The sequence below is a fragment of the Gymnogyps californianus genome, chromosome 18, assembly GCF_018139145.2.
Source record: "Gymnogyps californianus isolate 813 chromosome 18, ASM1813914v2, whole genome shotgun sequence".
In the NCBI taxonomy this organism is placed as follows: Eukaryota; Metazoa; Chordata; class Aves; order Accipitriformes; family Cathartidae; genus Gymnogyps; species Gymnogyps californianus.
In genome coordinates, this window is record NC_059488.1 from 4,064,190 (window position 1) to 4,084,734 (window position 20,545).

At 51.8% G+C, this 20,545-nt stretch overlaps 1 protein-coding gene across 2 annotated transcripts in view; it reads right to left on the reverse strand.

Moving 5' to 3' along the window:
* Positions 1–20,545, reverse strand: part of ASTN2 (astrotactin 2) — a 361,993-nt gene that overhangs the window by 288,795 nt on the left and 52,653 nt on the right. For both annotated transcript variants that reach the window (XM_050908006.1, XM_050908007.1), the window contains exon 2: positions 17,013–17,200. In XM_050908006.1, the coding sequence (XP_050763963.1) occupies positions 17,013–17,200 (188 nt within the window). The remainder of the gene's footprint in view (positions 1–17,012; positions 17,201–20,545) is intronic.

Consider the following 20,545-nt stretch of genomic DNA (forward strand, 5'->3'; position numbering starts at 1 on the left):
CCGAAGTATCCCAACTGATAGCAGTGCCATCGGCAGGGCAGGCATGCGTGGAAGGTTTGGGGTACTGAAAAAGCAACTCCCCCACTCAAAAAAACCAAACAAAACAAAACCCACCCTGCAGTCACAAAACACCACACCTTCCAAAGCCAAACCACTTCAGCATTAACCTGAAAAACCTGTTTAAGAAAATGACAATGAAAAATTAGCACGGCTACGCTTGTGCAGCCTGGGGCGTGCAGGTGAAACTCCCATTCGCACCCGTGTCTCACCAACCTCCAAACCCCAGGGACCGAGGGCAGCTTTCCAGGGAGGTTCAGTGCAATGAAAGACATTGATGGGTGCAAAGATAGCAAGGGTCATTTGCTTATCCACTTCATGTTTGAGTTTTCAATACTTGCACTGTCAGGATGCTTTCCAGCACAGATAATCGTTTAAACCTGAAACTTCTCAGAACAAAACCATACAATTAGCAATTCCCTCACCAATTTGGAAAGGAATAAAGAAGTCCAAGGCACAATTTAAGTCTGTATAAAACAGAAAAGAGCAAAGAAATAGCTATATATGAACGCAGTTAAATTAAAAAATAAAGATGTCATGGTTCTGTACATTACACCCTTCAGATCTCAGCTCAGTAAAAAAAAAATATATATACATACACATATCTATATGAAGTTTATATTTCATATACACACACACAGAGACATATAATATGCGTGAAGTGCTTTTGGTCACACGTCAGCTCCACGTATTTGCCTGCTGAAGAGTCCCGGTGGGACGCCCAGACCTGTGATACCGAGGGGCTGATGGGACCCCACCAGCGGCCCACCGCACCGGCCCGCGAGCTGCGATGCTGAACAAGTGAGCAGGCGCGCGGGAGCTCGCATCGGCTGTGCCTCGGAGAAGGTCAGGGAAGCATATGGCGTGCACGCCGGGTGCCGGAAGGAGGATGACCTCCTCCTCCTCCTCAGCAATTTTCAGGGCCTTGCGCATCGTGAGCCAGGTCTCCAGCTGCCCTCGCTCGAGGGGACAAGAGGAACAAGGGCTTTTTTCTCTGCTATCAAACAAGACGTGAGACTCGCGTGCATCCTCTGAGGCGATACAGCTTCAAGGCTACAGGGTTATGCATTCAGGGCTCGTCTTGACCTCAAGCCTCAGCCCCCAGAGTGCTTCTCCGGGACAGCCACACTGCTGTCACCCCCCGCAGAGCCTTGCGCAGGGTCAGGCCTTTTAGCTGGCAAGAGACCCACCGAGACACACGAGCAGCAACTGGGGAGACAACCCACCTTTCAAATCAAGTTCGCCCTACAGAGAATGTCAAGGCGTTACCAAAATCAGGGGGGTTGTTGCACCCAGCCCTCCAGCTTCTCCGCACATTCACCCCTCCTCGTGACGTACCCCTTCTCCTGCACCCAGCCCCGTTTCCCTCCTACGTTTACAAAAAGCCTGAAATCCCTTCCCAAAGTGAGCTCTTGTTTTACTTGAACATCACCACGATCTACAAGGGGCATCACAAGAGCCCCCTTTCACCTCCCTTCTCTGCAGAACCCCCCCTGTGCCTCTATACCTCTTCCTTTTTTGCTCCTCATCCTTCCCCATGTGAAACAAGGATGCTCCACGACCTTGCCAAGTGCATTAGAAGAGCCTGAAGGACATAAGAACGACTCCTGAAGAATGACTTAGTAGCGGTTACCGCATTAGCTGCTCTCCTGACCAACATCCCAGTGCTGCTGCCTGTCATCTAAAGGACATGGGAAGCTGCAAACCAGACAAGGAAGACAGGAGGACAAATATCTGCCTGTCCCCAGCTTCTCAGCCCCATGAACCAGCAGAGCTCCGGTCCCACAGGGTCACCTTGCAAAATGGGGAGCAGGGGGTGAGCAGAACCACCCCGATAACACAGGGGCTCTCCCCGCTCCAGGAGAGGATCAGTTTTTTGAAGACATATGGCTCCTCTCCATACTTCGAGCAATGACTCCACCATGCCTCCAAATTCCAGCTGCCTAAGTGTTTTTTGCAGATATTTCCTCTTTCTTTGCAATCATTTGGCTAATAGGATGAGCAGGTTGGGCTCATTTATTTTGGACACCGTTCTTGGGTCATTAGCGGAAAGGCTAATCATTGCATTGGCAGAAAATATCACTTCTGCTTCAGAGCTGGCTGCATAGCACGGGGAGGGGGAGAGAGAGCAGGAGCTTGACAGAGCCTTTTAAAAAAAAAAAATACAAAAACCAAGTTACATGTCTGTAGAAGTGGAATTTTCCTCTGCTATTTCCCAAGGTACCCACCACGAGGATGAAGCGGGCAGACTTCAACGCCTGAGGCTGCTCTGCAGAGCTCACACTCTCTCCCACACACGTGCCACCTCTGAGGGCCCGGAGAAGGAGCGATGCTCGCGGCGGCAGCCCAGCCTTGCTGCCTCCTTCGCTGAGCCGCAGCAACACGCCCTGGCGATGCTCAGCCCTCCGGGGAAGGATCGTCTTCCTCACCCACAGGCAAAGCCAGGCGGGACACCGAGAGCCCCAGAGCACAGGGCACAAGAGCCCTTTCTGGGATGGTTTGGGGTTAGAAGAGCATATCAGATGTGATGCCTGCACTCTGTTCTGACCACCAAAAGCTACCTACAGAGAGTTGTTGGAGACATTTAAAGAACAATTTGTATTTGGTGGTGAAGGCTGGACTGCCAGTGGGGGGGCTGAACCGCCACGCATTTGCAGAGCTGAAGCCTGAATTTCCAGGAGAGACAGCAAAGCTGAGCCCTTTCCACAAGAGAGGAGAAAGCAGAAGCAAAAGACAAAGCCTCGTGACACAGCCATGCCGAAACACAGCGGCACTGCTGAGCAAAGCTGCTCCCCAGGCTCGGCCGCTGCAAAACCAGCTTCCACCAAGGGTCCTGGGAAAAATGTTGCCCTGCAGACATCCTGCTAGCGCAGGGATGCAGAGCTGCTGCCCGCTCCTATCTCACAGCGTAGCAGAAGCAGCCTTCACTGACCTGGCAAGGGCAGAAATGAGGTGCTGGGGGGAACAGCTGGACACGGCACAGGTTGTCCCCTTCTCCAACAGATACACAGCCAGCACGCCTCCCGCTCCCCTCCTCCCACTTCATCTGGCCCCAGATGTCCCGGCCGTGTGCGCCGCCGGCGATGCCATGACCTTGGCCGCTCTCGGCAGTATCCTTAGGGCAAGCGCAGGCTGAGCCTCCCGCCTCCCCAGGAGGCTTTCGGCAGCCATCCATCAGCTCTGCGCTTCCCCTCCTGCTCTCTCCAGTGCCGCAGCTGAGAACCCCAACGCGCTTGCCAAGCGAGCGCTGCGAAGCGGTTATACGGGGAGGGAGCTGGGCATGGGGATGGGGTGGCAAAGGCTGGGAAGAGGGATGCCAGAAATTTGCCCCCCACCTCTCCCCGGGGTGCTCCAGCTTGCCTTGAGCCACGCCGTGCGGAGGATCTTCCCGGTATCCCCATGGGACCGTCACACCGCGCTCTCCAGACAAAGCCTCCCAGCACCACTGCAAAGCCAGCTGCTCGCTGGGGAGCCCAGCGACAAAAGGGCAGCTCAGGCTTGCTCTGCAGGGCGCTCTAACCAGAGAACGGGAAGAAAAAGATTTGGGAGCTAATTTAGAGCTTGGATTTCCTAAGCCTTTTCAGACATCAAGGCTATTGGCAGGCAGCGTTACTACCCCTGCCAGTCTCAGCGGCTATACAATGTCCTTCCCTTGGCAAGGGCAGCAGTGGGGAAAAAATAACACAAAAAACCAAGGGACATGTGATGGAGAGCTTGGCTGAAGGCTCCCTCCCCCGCCGACCTGCATGCCAAGGAGGAAGAGCAGGAAAAAAAGTGAAAAGTGGCCATTTAAAAAGGAAAGAAACAACCACACTACTTGTTTTGCTAAGGGAAACTGGCCGAGCCGAGGGGATGGAGCTGTGGCAGGAGGTGAGTGGATGTGACCTGGGGCCATCACTTTGCTCAGTGGCGAGGGCAAAGCCATCACCCTCCCCACATTCTCCAGCCAGCACAGGGAACGCAGGGCTCCCACTGCCTCCTTCACGGGCAGGAGGGAGCAGCTGCATTTTGCACAGCCCCCCTGCACCCCACGCTGCTGTACGGAGCCCGCAGAAGCAGGACCTCCCCCTCCCAAGGAGGCACTGCACCCACCCCAGCACCCTCGCCCAGCAAGCCCACAGAGATAAATGCTGCTGGGTGCACAGCTCTGCCGGCAGGCTTGAGTGCATGGGGGTGAAATAGAGGGATTTGGCCTCAAAATTTCATGACCTAAAAAGGCAGGGGGGTGGGAAGCCTCCTCTCCCCTCCCTGGCATACACAGCAGTCCCCACGGAGGTGACTGTTCCACTGAGGATGCTGCAGCGGGAAGGAGCTCACCAGCACCCAGAGGGTACAGAGCGCGAAACCCTCTGCAGCCAGAGCATCGCAGCCGGGAGCAGCGGCTTCTCGGGGAAGGACAGGATGAATCCAAAGTTTAATTGTCTTTTTTTCCAAGGGAGAAGAAAGGAAGGAGACCAATTGTGAGAGCAAGGGGACAACCCCAGCCATTCAGCCCAGGAGCAACCCAAGCACAGCACACCCACACAGACCCCCCCTCCAGGTGACAGCTCTGCGCCCCGCTGCAGGGCAGCACCCGCTAATGAACAGGGTGGGTTTACCTGAGGAGGGACGTATAGCTCCCACCCAGCCGCTGCAGCAGAACGGGCAATAGGAAAGCACCCCAGCATGGAAAGGGAGCGTGGCGAGAGATCACATGCCAGCAGGGACACCCAGATGACAGGCAAGGCACGGTCAGGGGAAACGTGATCACTTTAAAACAGTGGTTGGCAAAGAGATACACAGCACATGACTTTATCATTAGAGCCGTTCTTCCCATCGTTGTGCATCACGTCAGCAAGCTCAGCACCATGTACCTCTACAGGTTCAGCTGCCCTGTGCAACACCTGGAAAGCTCGAGCCAGCCCTGGGAGCAGAGCAGCCTGCTCACATATACACGGTGCTTCCTCCATGAAGATCTGCTCGGTTAGCAAAGCCAGGATCTTGGTATTATAGTGGCCTGTGGAGCACAAGTGGCCCAAAGCCAACGTGGGTCACCTCCACCCAGGACTACCTCCTGCCACGTGGCACCAGCCACGCAGCCAAGGCCAGCCGGGGTGCACACAGGCAGGGACATAGGCCCTTTAAGGGTCTGCAGGTGCCAAGGTCAATGTTTTACCCCAACCCATCTCGGCTGGGGAAGGGCACTTCCACACCACCGGGAACAGCGCATCCTCAGACCCCCTCAGGGAAGGCTCTGCCTGGCAGCGGTGCGGGATGCTGGGGCTGGCAGCTAGGGAGGGGTACGAGGTCCAGGGTGGGGTATACAGGGACTATGGTAGCCAAATCCAAAGCAGTCAGTATGCTAAGGTAGGAGCAGCTTGGTTGAAAAATCTGTCCGTGTCTCTGCCTACCCCAGCCTCAGCCATCCCTGCAGACCACACGCAGGCTGTTGAAATGCTCACGCAAACCCCCACCTCCCCTGCCATAGGGGGAGCAGGGGAAACACAAGCCAGCAACCAGCCCAGCTCTTTCCTCCCTTCCAGGGAGCACAGGGTGGAGGGGGGAGCAGAATCATGTCACTCCACTCCTCTGGTTTGGCAAGGTTGTTCCCCAATTCCCAGGACTAAGCAGCAGCTACTAGAACAACCTGGCTGACTCCTCCTCCTCCCCTTGGCCCCCAGGCAACCGGAGGATGAGCCAGGCTGCATGGCAGAGGTGGTTCAAGTACACAGAGAGGGAGAGGAGAATGGAAAACGGCTCCACACTACAGCTAGTGCTGCAGCATTCACCCCAGCACAAGCCACGAGCATCCCAGGTGAATCTGGGAAAGGGTGGCCCCAAACCAGTACTGAGGATGCCTTGAGACAAGGTCAGGGTAGCCCTCAAAGAGGCAGCTAAGATCCGTTAACCCTACCAGCACACCCAGGCAACGGATTCCCAAGACGTTTGGTGCAAAACAGGACCAGTGACAAGCTGGCTGTGTCACCCCAGGCTCTGGGAGCTGCAGGCAGTGACAGCACCAGCCCCTCCTCGCAGGGCACATAAGGTGGGCAGAAAAGCTTTCACTGGCAGCTTACACTCTTCCCCAACCAGGGAGGGCACGGCCACATCCACATCCCTTCCCGTAACATCAGCCTAAGGGTACAAACCTTACTCGATAACTGGATCTTCAGCCACACAACCAAGAGGCATCTCACAGCTTGTTAGCTGGATGCTGCGGGGCGAGAGGAATCCTTGGCACTAATTCAAGTGATAGGTCGACATACCCGGAGCTGTTGTCTCATTTCTGTTTGTTTCTATGAGCCTTGCAGCAATCATTGCTTTTGTTTGCGGTTTGTAAATGAGCCTCCTCCTTACCTAATCCCACACCACGGATGGCTGGCAGCGCACCACTCCATCCCCATGGCACTCTCCGAAACCGGCACCCCAATATTCATCCCCCATCATCTCCCAACCGCATGAGGCTGCATGCAGCTGAAGGACCATTTTCCAAGGGGGGTAGCAGATGTGCCTGAACCCGCAGGGTCCTGAAAGGGTGTGGGGGACAGTGTCTAAACAGCTATGCATCCCAAGCCCCCGCCACAAGGAAGGGCAGTGGGAGAAGCAGCTGCCCTGCCCTCGCCATCCCTGAGGTCCCAGCCACCCCAAGGATGCAGTGTGGGATCAGGTCCCCGGTACCTGGCTCTGCTGTCACCTCGCAGAGCCCTCGCCTGCCTCGCCGAGCTGCATCCCAGCGCGCGAGCTGGTCGGCGAGTTCAAATCATTAATTTCTGCGGCAGAGGGAGTCTGACAGGCCCGGTGCTGGCGTGAATAATGATGGATCTCCAGGAGAGGCCAAGCAAAACCTGCAGCTTAATCGTAGCGAGAGACTCCCTTTGGGGCATTAACCAGTGCCCTCCATCCAGTCATTCCCCCCATTGCAATTTCACGCTGCTGACGGCTGCCATGCTGCTGCAGCTCACAGCACCCACACAGTGCTGCCTGTCCCTTTCCTTCCGCCTTATCAAACCCACCCCCCAACGCAGACCTCTGCAGAACGATGCTCCCAAAATGCTCCAATGTTTGCAAGAAAAGCAGCAAATTCAACATCAGGGCTGCTCTCTGTTCCCACCGGCAATCACTACCGTCACCACCTTGGCTTCACCCTGAGCTCATGAGTTTGGTGCAATGAGGAAAACCATGCCCAGGACAGCAGGAGAGCTCAAGGTTGCCTAAGGGGTGGCTGGTGATGATGAATTCCTAACCAGATATGCCTCTGGGAAGGGAAACGAAGATACCTGACATTGCTAAAGCATCAGCCGGCTTTGCTGCCATCCTCCTGCAGGCAGGTTTCTTGCCTCCCCATCCAAAAAAAAAAAAAAAAGCAGGCTCCTCTGCCCTGAGGAGCTAGAAAGAAGGAAGCTAGAAGGGAAAACAACCAGTTTCCCTGTTGGATAAAGAGCAACACAATGAATAAAGTGCCAAACCCCTGAACACCGAGCGTTTACCAGCAGAGCTGGGGCTGATGATCCCACTCACTCCCCTCTCCAGCCACTGCCGTAACGAATCCAGCCCAGCCCCAGGGAGCTCCCACCCAGGGCAAAGCCCAGCCAGTCCGAACAGCTCCCTTCAAAAATAATTATTTTCCTACGGTTTTAGATAATTGGATTTTAAAAATAAGCACAATTACTTTTTTTTTTCCCCTGCTCCTTTGCTGCACATCGTGAATGCAAGGCTGCTGCTCAGAGCTGGCGGAGACCTTTTGCAGGCTGAAATGGAGCTCGCTCCCCCTTGTCCAGGGGGATGGAGGAGGCGGAGTGAGAGCAGTGACAGGTAAAAATAACCACACTTGGCCTGATGTTGCTCCCAATTAAGCCGGTGGGAATTTTGCCCAACTTCCTACAGCAGCAAGATCCAGACGCACACATAAAAAAAGTCCTCTGCTGTAGCAGCCTTATGACGATCAGAGAAAATCACGTATGCAAGAGCTTCTTCCCCCTATTTCATGCTGGCGGGTATCTGAGCATCCCCCTTCACCAGGGCCAGGCACTGCAGAGGCTGGAGACACTTGGTGGGTGATCATCAGACCCACACCGCCTTCCCCCACCGCACCACATCTCCTCTGGTTTAGGCACAGTTACTCCGCGAAGAGCTTGGCAAGGTTTTTCAAGGAATGGTTTATCTGCTCAGACAGTTTCACATCAGCTGAAACTAAAGCGTAAGTGGTTTTGGGGAGGATACAGAAAGTGTTGAAGAGTAGAAACATTTCATTCTGACACTTTCCTGAACAAAAAGCGCTCTGCCTTTTCACAGTATAACGTTGCCTTGTGAAACTAAGTCCAATTTATTTTTAAATGGAAAAAAAAAAGCCCAAACTGAAAGCAAACATCGTATTTCTGGAGACAAATACGATATTGCATTTCATCCTGTCATTAACGTTTACTCCCTTCTTCGGGATTTGCCAACCAAATGAAAATTCAGTCTTTTGTAGTGCCGTAATGTAAAATCTTTCACAACCACCTTTAAGCTGTTCTGCATCAGGTTCATCACAGTTCACCTTTACACGAGCCAGTGCCTGATACCGACAACATTTTAACTGACGCAAACATTTCTAACTTGCATTCAAACAAGAATAACTACCGAGAGAAGAGAGATCTGCAGATAACGCAAGGTTTGAAAGAAAAAGTAAGATATTTCGCTCCTTGTCTGAAGACCAATCCAGCCTTCAAGCCCACAGGCTCTCCCTTACAGCTGAAACAGAAGCAGCAAACCCCAGGGCAAGGAGCATCATCCAGCGCCTGCTCCCCACATCCCCAGGGTCAGAGCCCGTGCTGTACCAACAGAAAGCCGGAGACAATGCTACTCTTGCCGGGAGGTAAAGAGCGTGCCGGGCGTCCCGCACCGTGCCCCAGCACAGCACAGCCTTGCCGGCAACGGGACAGCACCCTACACCCTGCCAGCATCCCTGTCACCCACCCGAGGAGCATCCCGAGGCAGGCGGTGCAAGGTCTGCAGCCCGGGAAAACACTCTCCATCATAAGCAATTACCTTGGAGCCAGGGGCCAGCCACCACCGCACCTCCCAGAGAAGTCGGCATCCACAGTTTTCCTGGATTAACATTTCGTGACAATTTTAACGCCATATGTAGTTTTGAGGCTGGCAGTTTAAAGCTATTAGATCTAGGCTGGTAGCTGCAAAGCATTTCTGTGTTTATGTCAATGTTTCAAAGGTACCAATCAAATACTCCCAGCACTTTACACACAGGATTAGCACGGGGCTCCCACATGGAATTGCTCTCTCCAGGAGCCCAGCAGCTCGGCGAGACCTGACCTGCGCGGGACAGGGATGCTCCTTCCTCTCCAACCGCTCTGCAAACCAGGAGCCAAGGCAGAGCTACCCCACCAAAGCCTGGCTTTTCCATCTGCTTCACCCAGGCTGACAGAAAAAGCACCGAGAAAAGGTCAAGCTACCAGCTACGCCCCACGGCGCTGTAGATGCACAAGTATTTCTCCCAGACAGATGGTGGGAAGGGGAAGAGCGAGGAGGAGGAAGGAAGGGAACAAGTTCAGGACAAGAATCCGAAATCGGCAAACTCCCTGCACAGCCCAGCGCACCGCGTGATAAAAATACACGGCTTGCTGTCACCAGCAGCATGGAGGGACCCGCCACGGGGGCGAAGGCAGACGTGCAACGACGCCTTGCTGCGTGTCCCACCTTGAGCCACGAGCTAACGCTGCTCTGATGCTCCTCACCCCATTTCCAAAACCTTCCTTCTGCGGTTTTTCTCCATCTCCTCACCACTTCAGCATCCCCGTTCCAGCTCTAGCACTCCCTGGCTCTACACCGGCCACCTTTCCAACATGAGCTCTTTTTCCCCTCCAGCCATCCTCTTTTCTCAGCACATTGAGGCTGGGAATTTTCTAAGGCTGCAGATCCCTCCCACACGCTCGATGCCATCTGCAAAAAGCAAACCCCTCCCAAACGCTTCCCATGGCTGCTTTTCCCCCAGTACCAACTTTGATTGCTCTGGGGATGACACAAGAAAGTTAGTTTGCTGCTCAGTTTGGATGAACTAAGAGTATTTATTCAGCCTTGCTTTATCAGAGATGCAAATCAAGCACTCCAGTTACATATTTTAACACAGTGGGGGGAAAAAAAAAATCTGCTAGATAGAAAGCTATAAAGTGTCTAATGTATTCATAGTAGCTAAGGTAGAAAACAGAGAGAGATTAGTGAAAAATTATTAACATAACAGGTGTCATTCTCACAAAAGTGACACTTTAAAGACAAATCCCCCCAAAATGAATTCCCTAAATACAAGAGCACATCGTTAACGACATTTAGTCCCTGTTTTATATCGTCTCTGCAAAGGAGGAGGAGGGTGGAGAAGAGGGGGAGGGTGAATGAAAGAGGCTGCTTCTCCCAGCCTACAAAAAGTTGGTTAATGGCACATTATGGAAATGAAACTTGAAGCCGAAGAATGTCCCCACCCTGGGAAAGAGCAGACACCACCGACAGCGTCGGGGCGAGAGAACTGGTGGGCTTGCTTCTAGCTTTGCCCACCAGCAACGTCCCCTCGCACCGGTTCAAGTGCACATGCATGACTTCGTTGCTGTTTCCAAGGTGCTCCGGACAGCACAGGGCAGGTAAAGGTTGTCAGGGTGAAGTTCAGCTTTCAGCTGTGCTGAGCTCCAGTCCCCAAATCCACAGAGTCTGCAAAGTGCTCAGCCCCACCGCCTTGGGCCACTAGACCCAGCAAAGGTCCCACCAGCCCCTTCGGCCACCCCAGAGCAGCTCAGGGAAGAGCTTAAGGCCACCTTCAGCAGACCGGGAAGGACTGCTGATGGAAAACTGCTCCAGGCAAGGTGCTAACGGCTTGGTCTGCCATCAGCACAGAGCCTGCGGCTCCCATCCGCCTCCCGGGGATTTGGGGATGCTCGGTCCATCTGCACGTTGGGGCGGGCGCCTCCTTTTCCTCTCCCCACACGTGAGCAGCAGGGATGTGATTCTCACACAGGGACACACTGAACCCAACCCCTGGGGTTTTAGGGCTTTTCTTTTTTGTTTTCTTTTTTTAATAAAAACAGCTCATTGGAGATCAATTTAGCTTTTTAATACCTTTCAGATAAGGAAATCTGCTGCAGCAGCAATTCTCTCCCTACCTTAATTAATTCCTAAACATATCACAAGCTGAAAGTGCATGTTTTATGAATCCGGTTGACCTCCTGGTGCAGAAATGATGACACAGATGTTGTGCCTTCTTCACTACCTCATTACTCATGTTACACCATTTTTTTTTCCCTAGTTGAGCTGGCTGACAGGAGCTCCAACGCTGCCATCAGCAAGACTCACTGCAAGGAGCCAGAGTAAGGCTCAAACAACATTTTGCATCCACTGGAGTATCCAGCTCCACTGGAGTATCCAGCCATCCCGCAGGACACGTCACCATGCAAGCTGCGAGCACACGGTTGGGAGGGAAGCAAATCCACTGGGAGGTTTTGCACCAAGGAGGACAAAATACTGTTGGGTAGGAAAACAAGGCACCACTCAAATGACGGTCAAGCAGAGAGGAATGCCGGAGCTGAAGGAGCCCACACGTGGATGTGTCCGAGGTCCACTGGACCTGGAGCAATCCCTCAGAGAGCTGTTTGCTGGGCAGGATGGGAATTGCCCCAGCTCCGCAAAGGGTTTCAGCCTCCTCTCCCCTCCTGTGCACGCCAGGATAAGCCCAGTCACACTGGTATGACGTTATATCCATCTATGGGAAGGAGAATAACTCCTGCCAGCACATGCAGACAGAAAGGCAACTGGGCTTGCGCAGCTGTTTGGAGAAGACCTCACCATCCTGTCCAACACACTGGATGGATGCCGTGTTCAGGGCAGCCGAGGCACCGATGGGCTCGTCCCGCCAGGGTACGGCTGCCATCGCACCCCAACGATTACGCGGGACAAGCACGATGCCACCCACACACGATGCTTTGTGCGGCCAAGCTGAAAGCCGAGAGCCTAATGAGACGCAAGCTCCCCGAGGAAACACGGGCAGCGGAGCACAGAGGGAGGGAGGGTTGTGATATGGGTCACAGATAACCGCAAAAAAGAAAAAAAAAGACAAATGAACACATTTGTCATGGCACTCACTGGGTGATGGCAGCTTCAGAAAGGAGAAGCAGCAGCTCCTAAAACCTCACTTGCTCTTAGATATTCCTGCAGTGCATAAGAAACTAGAGAGCTGCCCCAGCCCGAGGCAGCCACGAGAAACCACGCTCACCGGGACCCACCGGCGCGGTGTGTCGGGCCCACAGGACCCCTCCCCGGCTCCACTTCAGAGCAGGATGCTAAATCAGAGTGAAGCATTCAAGAGCACACTTTATACCCAGCTCAGAGGCTGACAGAGCACAGCACCAATGGCTGATCATTAGGGAAACATCAGGATGCATAAGAACAAGAAGAAAAAAGGAAACTCGTATAAATAAGAGCTAAAAAAATCCGCTGGGAGACCTAGAAACCAGCAGCTAACTTGTCTACTGCCAGTAACAGCCAGCAGAAAGTAGGCATTAAAAATAAAAAATAATAATATAAAAAAAGCAGCCTGATGAGGTCTGGTCACCTTTTATTCCAGACACTGAAATGCTCCCTTGCAGGGCGATGGTACAAGATGAAACAAGGCTTTTGCTTGTAACCGTTCTCAAAAAAAGCCCACCTTAGTTCTGCCGGAGATGGAGCAGAGGCAGCACATAGCTCGTTTACACACCCGCACACCAGGCTGGCACGGTCCCGGCTCTGATCTCCCACAGTCAGGGCTTTTACCGGCATCACTCACACAGGCTTAAAGGAGGAAAACCCATCCCTTCGCCAGCGGGATGGGATGCGGCTTTGCATCCTCTTCCCAAACCTGCATCCCAGGCACCCGCAGGGCCAGGAGGAGCCCCTGTGGGCGATGGCCTTACCAAAGGTCTGCGAGGTGGGTCAGCACAGAGATAAAACATGCCTGTCCTACCCATACCCACCCCTCCACCTCCCCACAGCCCGGCAAGTAAGTCCCCATCTACGGCGAACACTGCTGGACATGGGCCCGGGTCTGAATTTACCACGACACAGAGCAATAATTAAACAGGGACACAAGATGGTGGGGAACAACAGAAAAATAAATATCTCTTATGTTTTGTTAAATTCAGCAATTTACAAGGCTGGAATAATTAGTGTTTTAAAATGTTTTGACACAAGCGGCCCCAATAATCATGATAAATCATATCAGGCATATGCCCAGATCCTTGAAGTGACAGATGACAAACAGAGCAGTGACAAGACGCTCCATCACGCAGGGAATCATTGAGTTAATGGAAGAATTATTGCTTCTGAAATCCACTCCAGTCCTATTGTGGGGAACATTCCAATTTATCAAAGCCAAATGAACATTAATTGCTGCAGCCTGGTAAGTTTTCGAGCTGCTGTGACCTTCATTGAATTTTAATCCAAAACAGATAAGATTTACTTCCACACAAGAGGAAACAACACAATTAAACCCAAATGACAGCTAAGATTACGGGGAAAAAACACAACAGGCGTAATGATAAAAATATTGATTCCTTTCTACTTGACACTGTGCAAAAAAAAAAAAGAAGGTAAATAAATAAAATCTAGCATTTGCATATTTGTTTTTTCCCCTTTCTCCCTTCTTTTCATTTGGGAGACAAATTTCAGATGCTCAAGCCAAGAGGAAAGGGGTGGCAGACAGTAATGTAGACTGAATTCCCTTTAACTGCAGTAATTAATGTTATGTCTCATTGGGGAGAGACTAAGAAAAAACAGTGAGGAAAGTGGGGGGGGGGGATCAAGTATTATTTTGCTGTCAAAGATGCCCTTGCGCTTGGGAAGGGAGGTGTGAAGAGGGTCACGGTCGCCCAGTGCTTTTGTGGGGGCAGATGGTGGCCCCAGGGACATGGACACTGATGGCCCCTTTCCTGCTGCACTGGAAGCAAACCCACCCCAAACCAGAAAGCCATGCACCAACAGCCAAAATCACTGAAAGAAGGAGTAAACTCAGGATTTACATCCCCCCCGGAGCCCCCATGCAGCGCAGAGAGGGTCTTGGCTTTAGAGGCAGAGCAGGAGCAACCAGCCAAGTCATAAACATCTACACAAATCCAAAACAACATTCCCGTCAGAGGGAGCTCAGCTTGGAGATGTCTCACTGTCCAATAAAGCTTTGCCAGAGTACTCCCTAAATGCGGGATTAGCGAGATCCCCCAGGCAAACCTTCCCCGGCTTTCTATAACTCAGCCGGAGGACGAGGAGACAGGTAAAAGTAAGTGTTACAGCCACTTAAAGGAGATGGAAGGAAGCACTTTCCCATGTCTCCTCCTGTCCCCCGCAGCGAGATGCTGGGCTGATGATGAACGGAGCACGCAGACCCTGAATGCCAAGGCAGCGCTGGGGTGGGCTGAAACTCCTCCCGCGTAGCGGGAACAGTGTTTTAGTCTATAGAGAGCACGCAGGAGACGTCGGGCTTTATGGTAGGAAACAGAAGAAAAAGTATTTGAGAAGCTGGAAAGGAGGACACGGGGATGTCCAGCTGCATCTCGAGGCAGGAGAAGGGATACGGACACAGCGGGTGCAGGGGAGGAAGGGAGGGGGCTACCACACAGCCCCCCACGCTGGGATCCGGCGGCTGCCGAGCACGGCACGGCCGGGGAACCCTGATGCGGGGGAGGCAGGAGGGCTCGAGTGATGGGGGCTCTCCGGGATGCGATTTAGCTGGGGTCAGGGAGGAAAGTAAAGGTGTGGGAAAGCAGCTTGAGCAGAGCTCGGGGACTCGGATGAAATATTTCACCCAAGAAACAAAGACTTTTGCCCCATTTTACTTTAGCTACAGAACTCCATGTGGTTTTGAGGGGGGGAAAACCCAACACACATTTATCTTCTGCTAGCAACTCAAAACTTGGCTCGGGTTCACTCAAAAAGTTAATAAATCTTCTAAAAAAAAACTGGGCAAAGTTTCAAGTCTGTGCTGCAATCCTGACCCAGGGAAGAAAGACCCAGGGCTTCTGCCTCCCCAGGAACACACGTGCAGCCCAGATCCCATCCCGGATGCACATCCCTGCTTCGGACCTCGGCTCTGGTTGGGAGGAGTATCAGGATTTATAAAGAAAGTGGAATTATGGCTCAATCTGTGCAGGAGGAACATTTATTTCTCTCCTGTCTTCCCCCTTGCTTTTGCACAAGGGAGGAGAGGCTCAGGGCATGAGTTAACTCTCACAACAAAGCCACTGATGCTCTCGTGCTATCAGCTTCAGCGAGATGTGGCAAAGCATATCTCCACTGGCTGACCCAAGATTAGAGTGCAAAAACACTTCTGTGATATGCACGGTGATGCCTTCAGCTCCAGCCCACCGGCATCGCTGCTCCTGCGCTCTGAGGTACAGCAAATGAAGGCTCTGGGCAGGAATTTCTCAAAGAAACTTGTTTCTCTCTCCAAAGCATCAATTCATTACAATCATCACGTTGTTTTTTAGAAAGATCAGCTTCAGCAAGGTCTGAGGACCAGGACTTAATCTCTCCCTACTAAAGAAAATCTGCATTTCAAGCAATTGCAGCAATCACCGGGCCGGTGTCTCCCTGCAGCCACCGGCCTCTTCTCTGTGGCTCAGGTTTGCCCACAATAGCCAAGCAATCCCACACTCAAACCAGGGATCAAGCTTTTCACACCCCAGACCTGGCTTTTGCCATCTTCATTCCTTGCTCTCTCTCTCACTTATTTTTTCAGGCTCATTTTCTAAGTCTACCAGTTTTACCTTTTTTCCCCTCCAAAACTCCATCACACTGACATTTTTAGCAGGACATAAGAAACCTTCCCTATCCAACCCAGTAAGCTGCAGTCCCTTCTTCCATCCTGCTATAATACTGCCTCTTATCTTGCCCAACAGCCTTAATGCAAAGCCTCTCTCCGCGCTCACATGCACTCAGTGCCCAATCTAAAGCCCCACTGACAAGGGCTGAGACGCTCAAAAAAACAGATTTAAGTTGTAAAAGCCAAATAGCCGCTTGTTCAAATGGAAAAAGAAAGGCTTTGTGCAGCCATCATCTCTGCTCCGCCTTCCAAAACAAAGAACAGAAGCCGTGGAGACGACACACACGGGTTCCAAGAGATGAACAGATTCACCTTTTGCAGAGGGTTGCTACAATGGGATCCCCAATCCTATAAAAGACTTTTTTTGGGCAAATAGATGACATGCATATACACAGGATCCACAAGCCTAACTACTTTTTTTCTTTTACTGACGGGATAGTTTATCCCAATGGGAGTTAAGGGACAATACAAGTTGCCCCATTTTACAGATGGAGCTCTAAAGCACCGAGGAATGATGGACCAGATCCAAATACGCAGGCAACCACCTCATAAGATACTGAAATAAGCATTTTAAAAGGCAACAGAGCACATACACGATCTGTTAATAAAAGGTCACGTAAACACCTGAGATGGAGATATTCAAAGCATCTGGATCATCTTTTTACTTCTAGGTTAGGCTCGTCCTTTGCAAGAGAAGGATCATGCTACAGCCCATATTCACTTGATAGGTAAAATTCAGTTTCAGAAAGCTTCAGAAAGAAATGACCAAGCCCAAAATCTTGCCTTTGCACATGCCCAAACGCAAGACCAAGGAGAAATACTCCACTAACACACCTCGCCAATTGCCAGCAGACGCAGGAGGAACCACAAGCTTCCTTGTCACCCTCCCAACAGCTTCTTCCCTACTGTCTGTTGTCTTCTTTTATTTCATTTTCTTAAAAGACCAACCACTCTTCCCCCCCCCCCCGGCCCATTCAAACACACCTCTTCCTCTCTGAGGGCCCAACCGAGAATGGACACGGACATTTGCAAACCGGACTCGCCACCCTGTTCCTTATCACCACCCTCCCACCACGATACGGCTGCCAGCCATCGTCCCCTCCCAGAAGGTCCTCTGTCCCCTGTGATGCCCCTGGCAGCTTTGACTCACCATGACCGAGATATGAAGAATGTGCATCTGCTCCTCCACTATCTCCGAAGGCTCCTGGAGGCTGGGGGGGGTGGCCCGGGAGAGCTGCTCGGCGCTGCTCATGGAGACGTGGAAGTACAGGGTGCCGTTCTCCAGCCACTGCTGCTTCCAGTGCACCAGCGAAATGTCAGCCACGGTCCCCGACATCTCTGCAGGGACAAAACAGCAACAGAGGATCAGTTTTCTCCATTATGCTAACGGGTGGTATTCTTAGCGGTCCTGGAAATCAGGACTTTTGAATCTTGCCCCTAGTACTGCTGCTGATCTACAGGATGAGCTTGAGCATTGTTTTTTGGCCTCTGTCTGCTATTTTCTCCAGATACGAACAGTAACAGTTGTCTTCTGTAATAAAAAGCGAGGGGCTACGAAGTGCCTTGGGATTTCTAGACTAGAAAGGCAACAACAATAAATAACATGTTGCCCAAAGTGCCTTTAACCTCCTACAGCTCTCCCAGCAAAAAGGCTGGAAGAAGCTCCTAGAAACCTGCAGCCAAGCCCAAGGGAGGTTTGCTGCTTGGCACAGGGCAGAGGGAGGACCCTTGGTGCCAAGCAAGCCAAAATGCAGACATCAGTACATACTCTGCTGGCGTTTACAACAGAAACCTCCTTCCAGGTTGCGAGGCAGCACTACAGCTGTATTGAACAGGGACACTCCCAGCACAAACTAATGGGCACCAGCAAGAACAGAGAACCACCAGGCTTGACAAATACCTATTGACCTTGGGGTTGCATATCTGTCAGTCTTCTGCAGCCTTCTGTTAGTTTTACATCCCTCCCGATCCTGATTTACAGCATAAGTGCCCTGGGAGCCGGGATTACAGCATCCCAGCACACACATCCACTGCGGCAGCTTCCCCTGACTTAGGGCACCACACTTGACTAACTAGGGGCTTGGACGATCCAGGCACCGTGTAACCAAAAGCCAGCCCCAGATCTGCAGTCTCCAGCACAGCCAGAGCCAGCAGCAGCTCCAAGCCTCAGCTGCAGCTCCTGCCTTGGCCAGGCAGCAGCAGACACAGGCAGGAGCGCTGACAGCTCCACAGCTGCCCATCAAGTTTTAAACGGATCTCCGCAAAGAACTGATTTGGCAGTTTGGCAGCTGAATCAAAACCGAAAAAAAAAAAACATGCTAGCGCAAAATGAGCCAAAATATTTCTCCTTCCACCACCTCTTTTTTTGTGTTTGTTTTTCCATTTGCAATATAAGCAATGGGAAGCAAGTCAGGTCCTCTTAGTCATTGGGCCCACAGCTTCGGCAATAACCTGCTTCGTGAGAGACCCAAATTCAATTCCCTCCTGTTTGGGAAGAGCAACCGGCTATAACGGACCATGACCTGCAGTCTGCATGATGTGTCTGCTCCAGAAAGGCCGACAGCACGAGTTCAGGTTCCCCTGGCACCGTGGTGGGAACAGAGACAAGGTCCTCCTCCACACCTTGGCCGCAGAGGGTCAGCGGGGAGGACAGGGCTTGTTCCCCTGCGGGCCACGTGGCCAGGGAACAGCAGTGGCATTTTGCACTTTGTTTTCCTGAACCCAGCTGGGCAAAAGCACATCCAGTTCCAGCTCCGAGTAGAGACGAAGGAAGGAACAAGCCCGGCTGAGGCTGTCCTGAGGAGTTACCCACACCTTTCAGGACAAGATGCTTCAAGACACTTGAGCGCTGGCTCATGAGCAGCTACGCAGGCTACAAAGCCAGGCGTTTCCACTTCTACAGACGCACGTCCCAACCCAGCAAAAAAACCTCTCGATCCTTCAGGAACAATTTTTCTTACCCCTGAAATCAATATATTTTCCAGCAGCAAGCTCCTGGCTCGCTGGAGCTTGGATTAAAACGCAGCCAACCACCCCTGCTCACAGAGAAGCCCCCATCACGCCCCTGGTCCTGCAGGATCCCCCCCCAGCTGCACAGCCCAGCTGAGGGCAGGGACAAGGTTACCCCGTTACTGCCAACTCCCTGATTCAGCACCTCACTAATTACACTACGGACATACCTGAGCAGGCTGCACTGCCACCTGAATCTCATCGGAGGGCTGTGCTCATTATCTCTGCCTCCTGAGCGCAGCGCCAGTCGTTATCCCCAATCTCTATGCACATCTGAGCACTCATAGGAGAAAAACTAAACAGCTCCTGACCATGCATGGGATCCATCAAGAGCCCACGCTTGCACTTTGGAGGGGACGCCTGCACTCCCTGTCATATCTCTGTCATTGCAATGAGATCGCTCCTAATAACCCCTTCCCTCCTTAAATATAAATAGCCATTTGCTGGAGCAAATCAGTAGCAAGAGGTGTTGCTTGCACTCTTTACCCGGTAAATCAAGCCAGCCCTGCGGCTCACACTGCAGGACAGCGGCCTGCGCAAGACCTGGGAATCTAATGAAACGAGTCTTGTGTCTCTCACCTCCAGAGAGGCTAAAGCAGAAGCTTTCTTATAGTAGTAAAAGAACAAAACGAGAGGAATATCAGGGCTGCTTAATTGCAGTTGTCTTCCTAGCAATGCTTCAAAGGTCTGTCCTGAAAAGCATCTCCTTGTCTAATTAAAATTGCAAGAAATGCTACTTTTAGGAGCAAAAGCACTAACTCAGCTTTGGGATAGAGATCACAAGCTCTTCCACAGAGACAAACAGGCCATGGGACAGCACAAAAGCATCAAGAGACAGGACTCTGGTTATGCAAAGCCATCTTAATTCTGTTCAGAGGGACAGTCACCCGTAGGAGAGGATGATTTACAGCATTACACACTCATGACACACACATTCCTGCAGCAGACCTTTCCAAAAGAGCTCAGGAAAGGAGGTTATATCGCCCAGACAACAGCACAGACCTGATGTGGGTGCCACCAGGACCCCACTGCTACGGTTCCCAAAGGCTACATCACATTGGGGAAGCAAGGGAAAAACCTCCGGGGTCAATCTTTCTCCAGATTTTTTCCCTTGTGCACACATTTTTGCACGGGATGTTTAAAAGGATCACAGAGAACATTTCTGGGGAGTTCTGAGATATAGGCAATTTTTTGGATTTCAGCCTAGACTGAAGATAAGCCTGTTTCATTTTCAAAAGGTCTCTTCCAAAAGTAGAAACTTCAATTTAACATTCATTTCACAATTTTAAGCAAACCCAGCAGCGAGGCAATTTCTGATGAAAGCTGACTTGCCAAGCCTGGGTACCATTTACCATACATTTATAAATACCTGTATGCTCTTCACCCCTGCAGCCCGTGTTGCAGGAAACCTGGCCATTACTACTCCCAGCATTGCCAGGACATCACGAGCCTTCAATCAGATTCACTGCTCGCAAAAAAAGAAAAGCCTTTTCAAGCCCTGTTAGCTGCTGAACCCTTCAATAGCCAAACACAGGGAAGCTTCTTGGCCTCATATACTTGACATGAATATTATACTGCCTGTGTTTCACTGGACACACATTTGTCACTCCACTATCTACACGGTAGTTACAGCAGCGATAGCCCGTCCATCAGAAAGGATGCAATAGTCTGCAG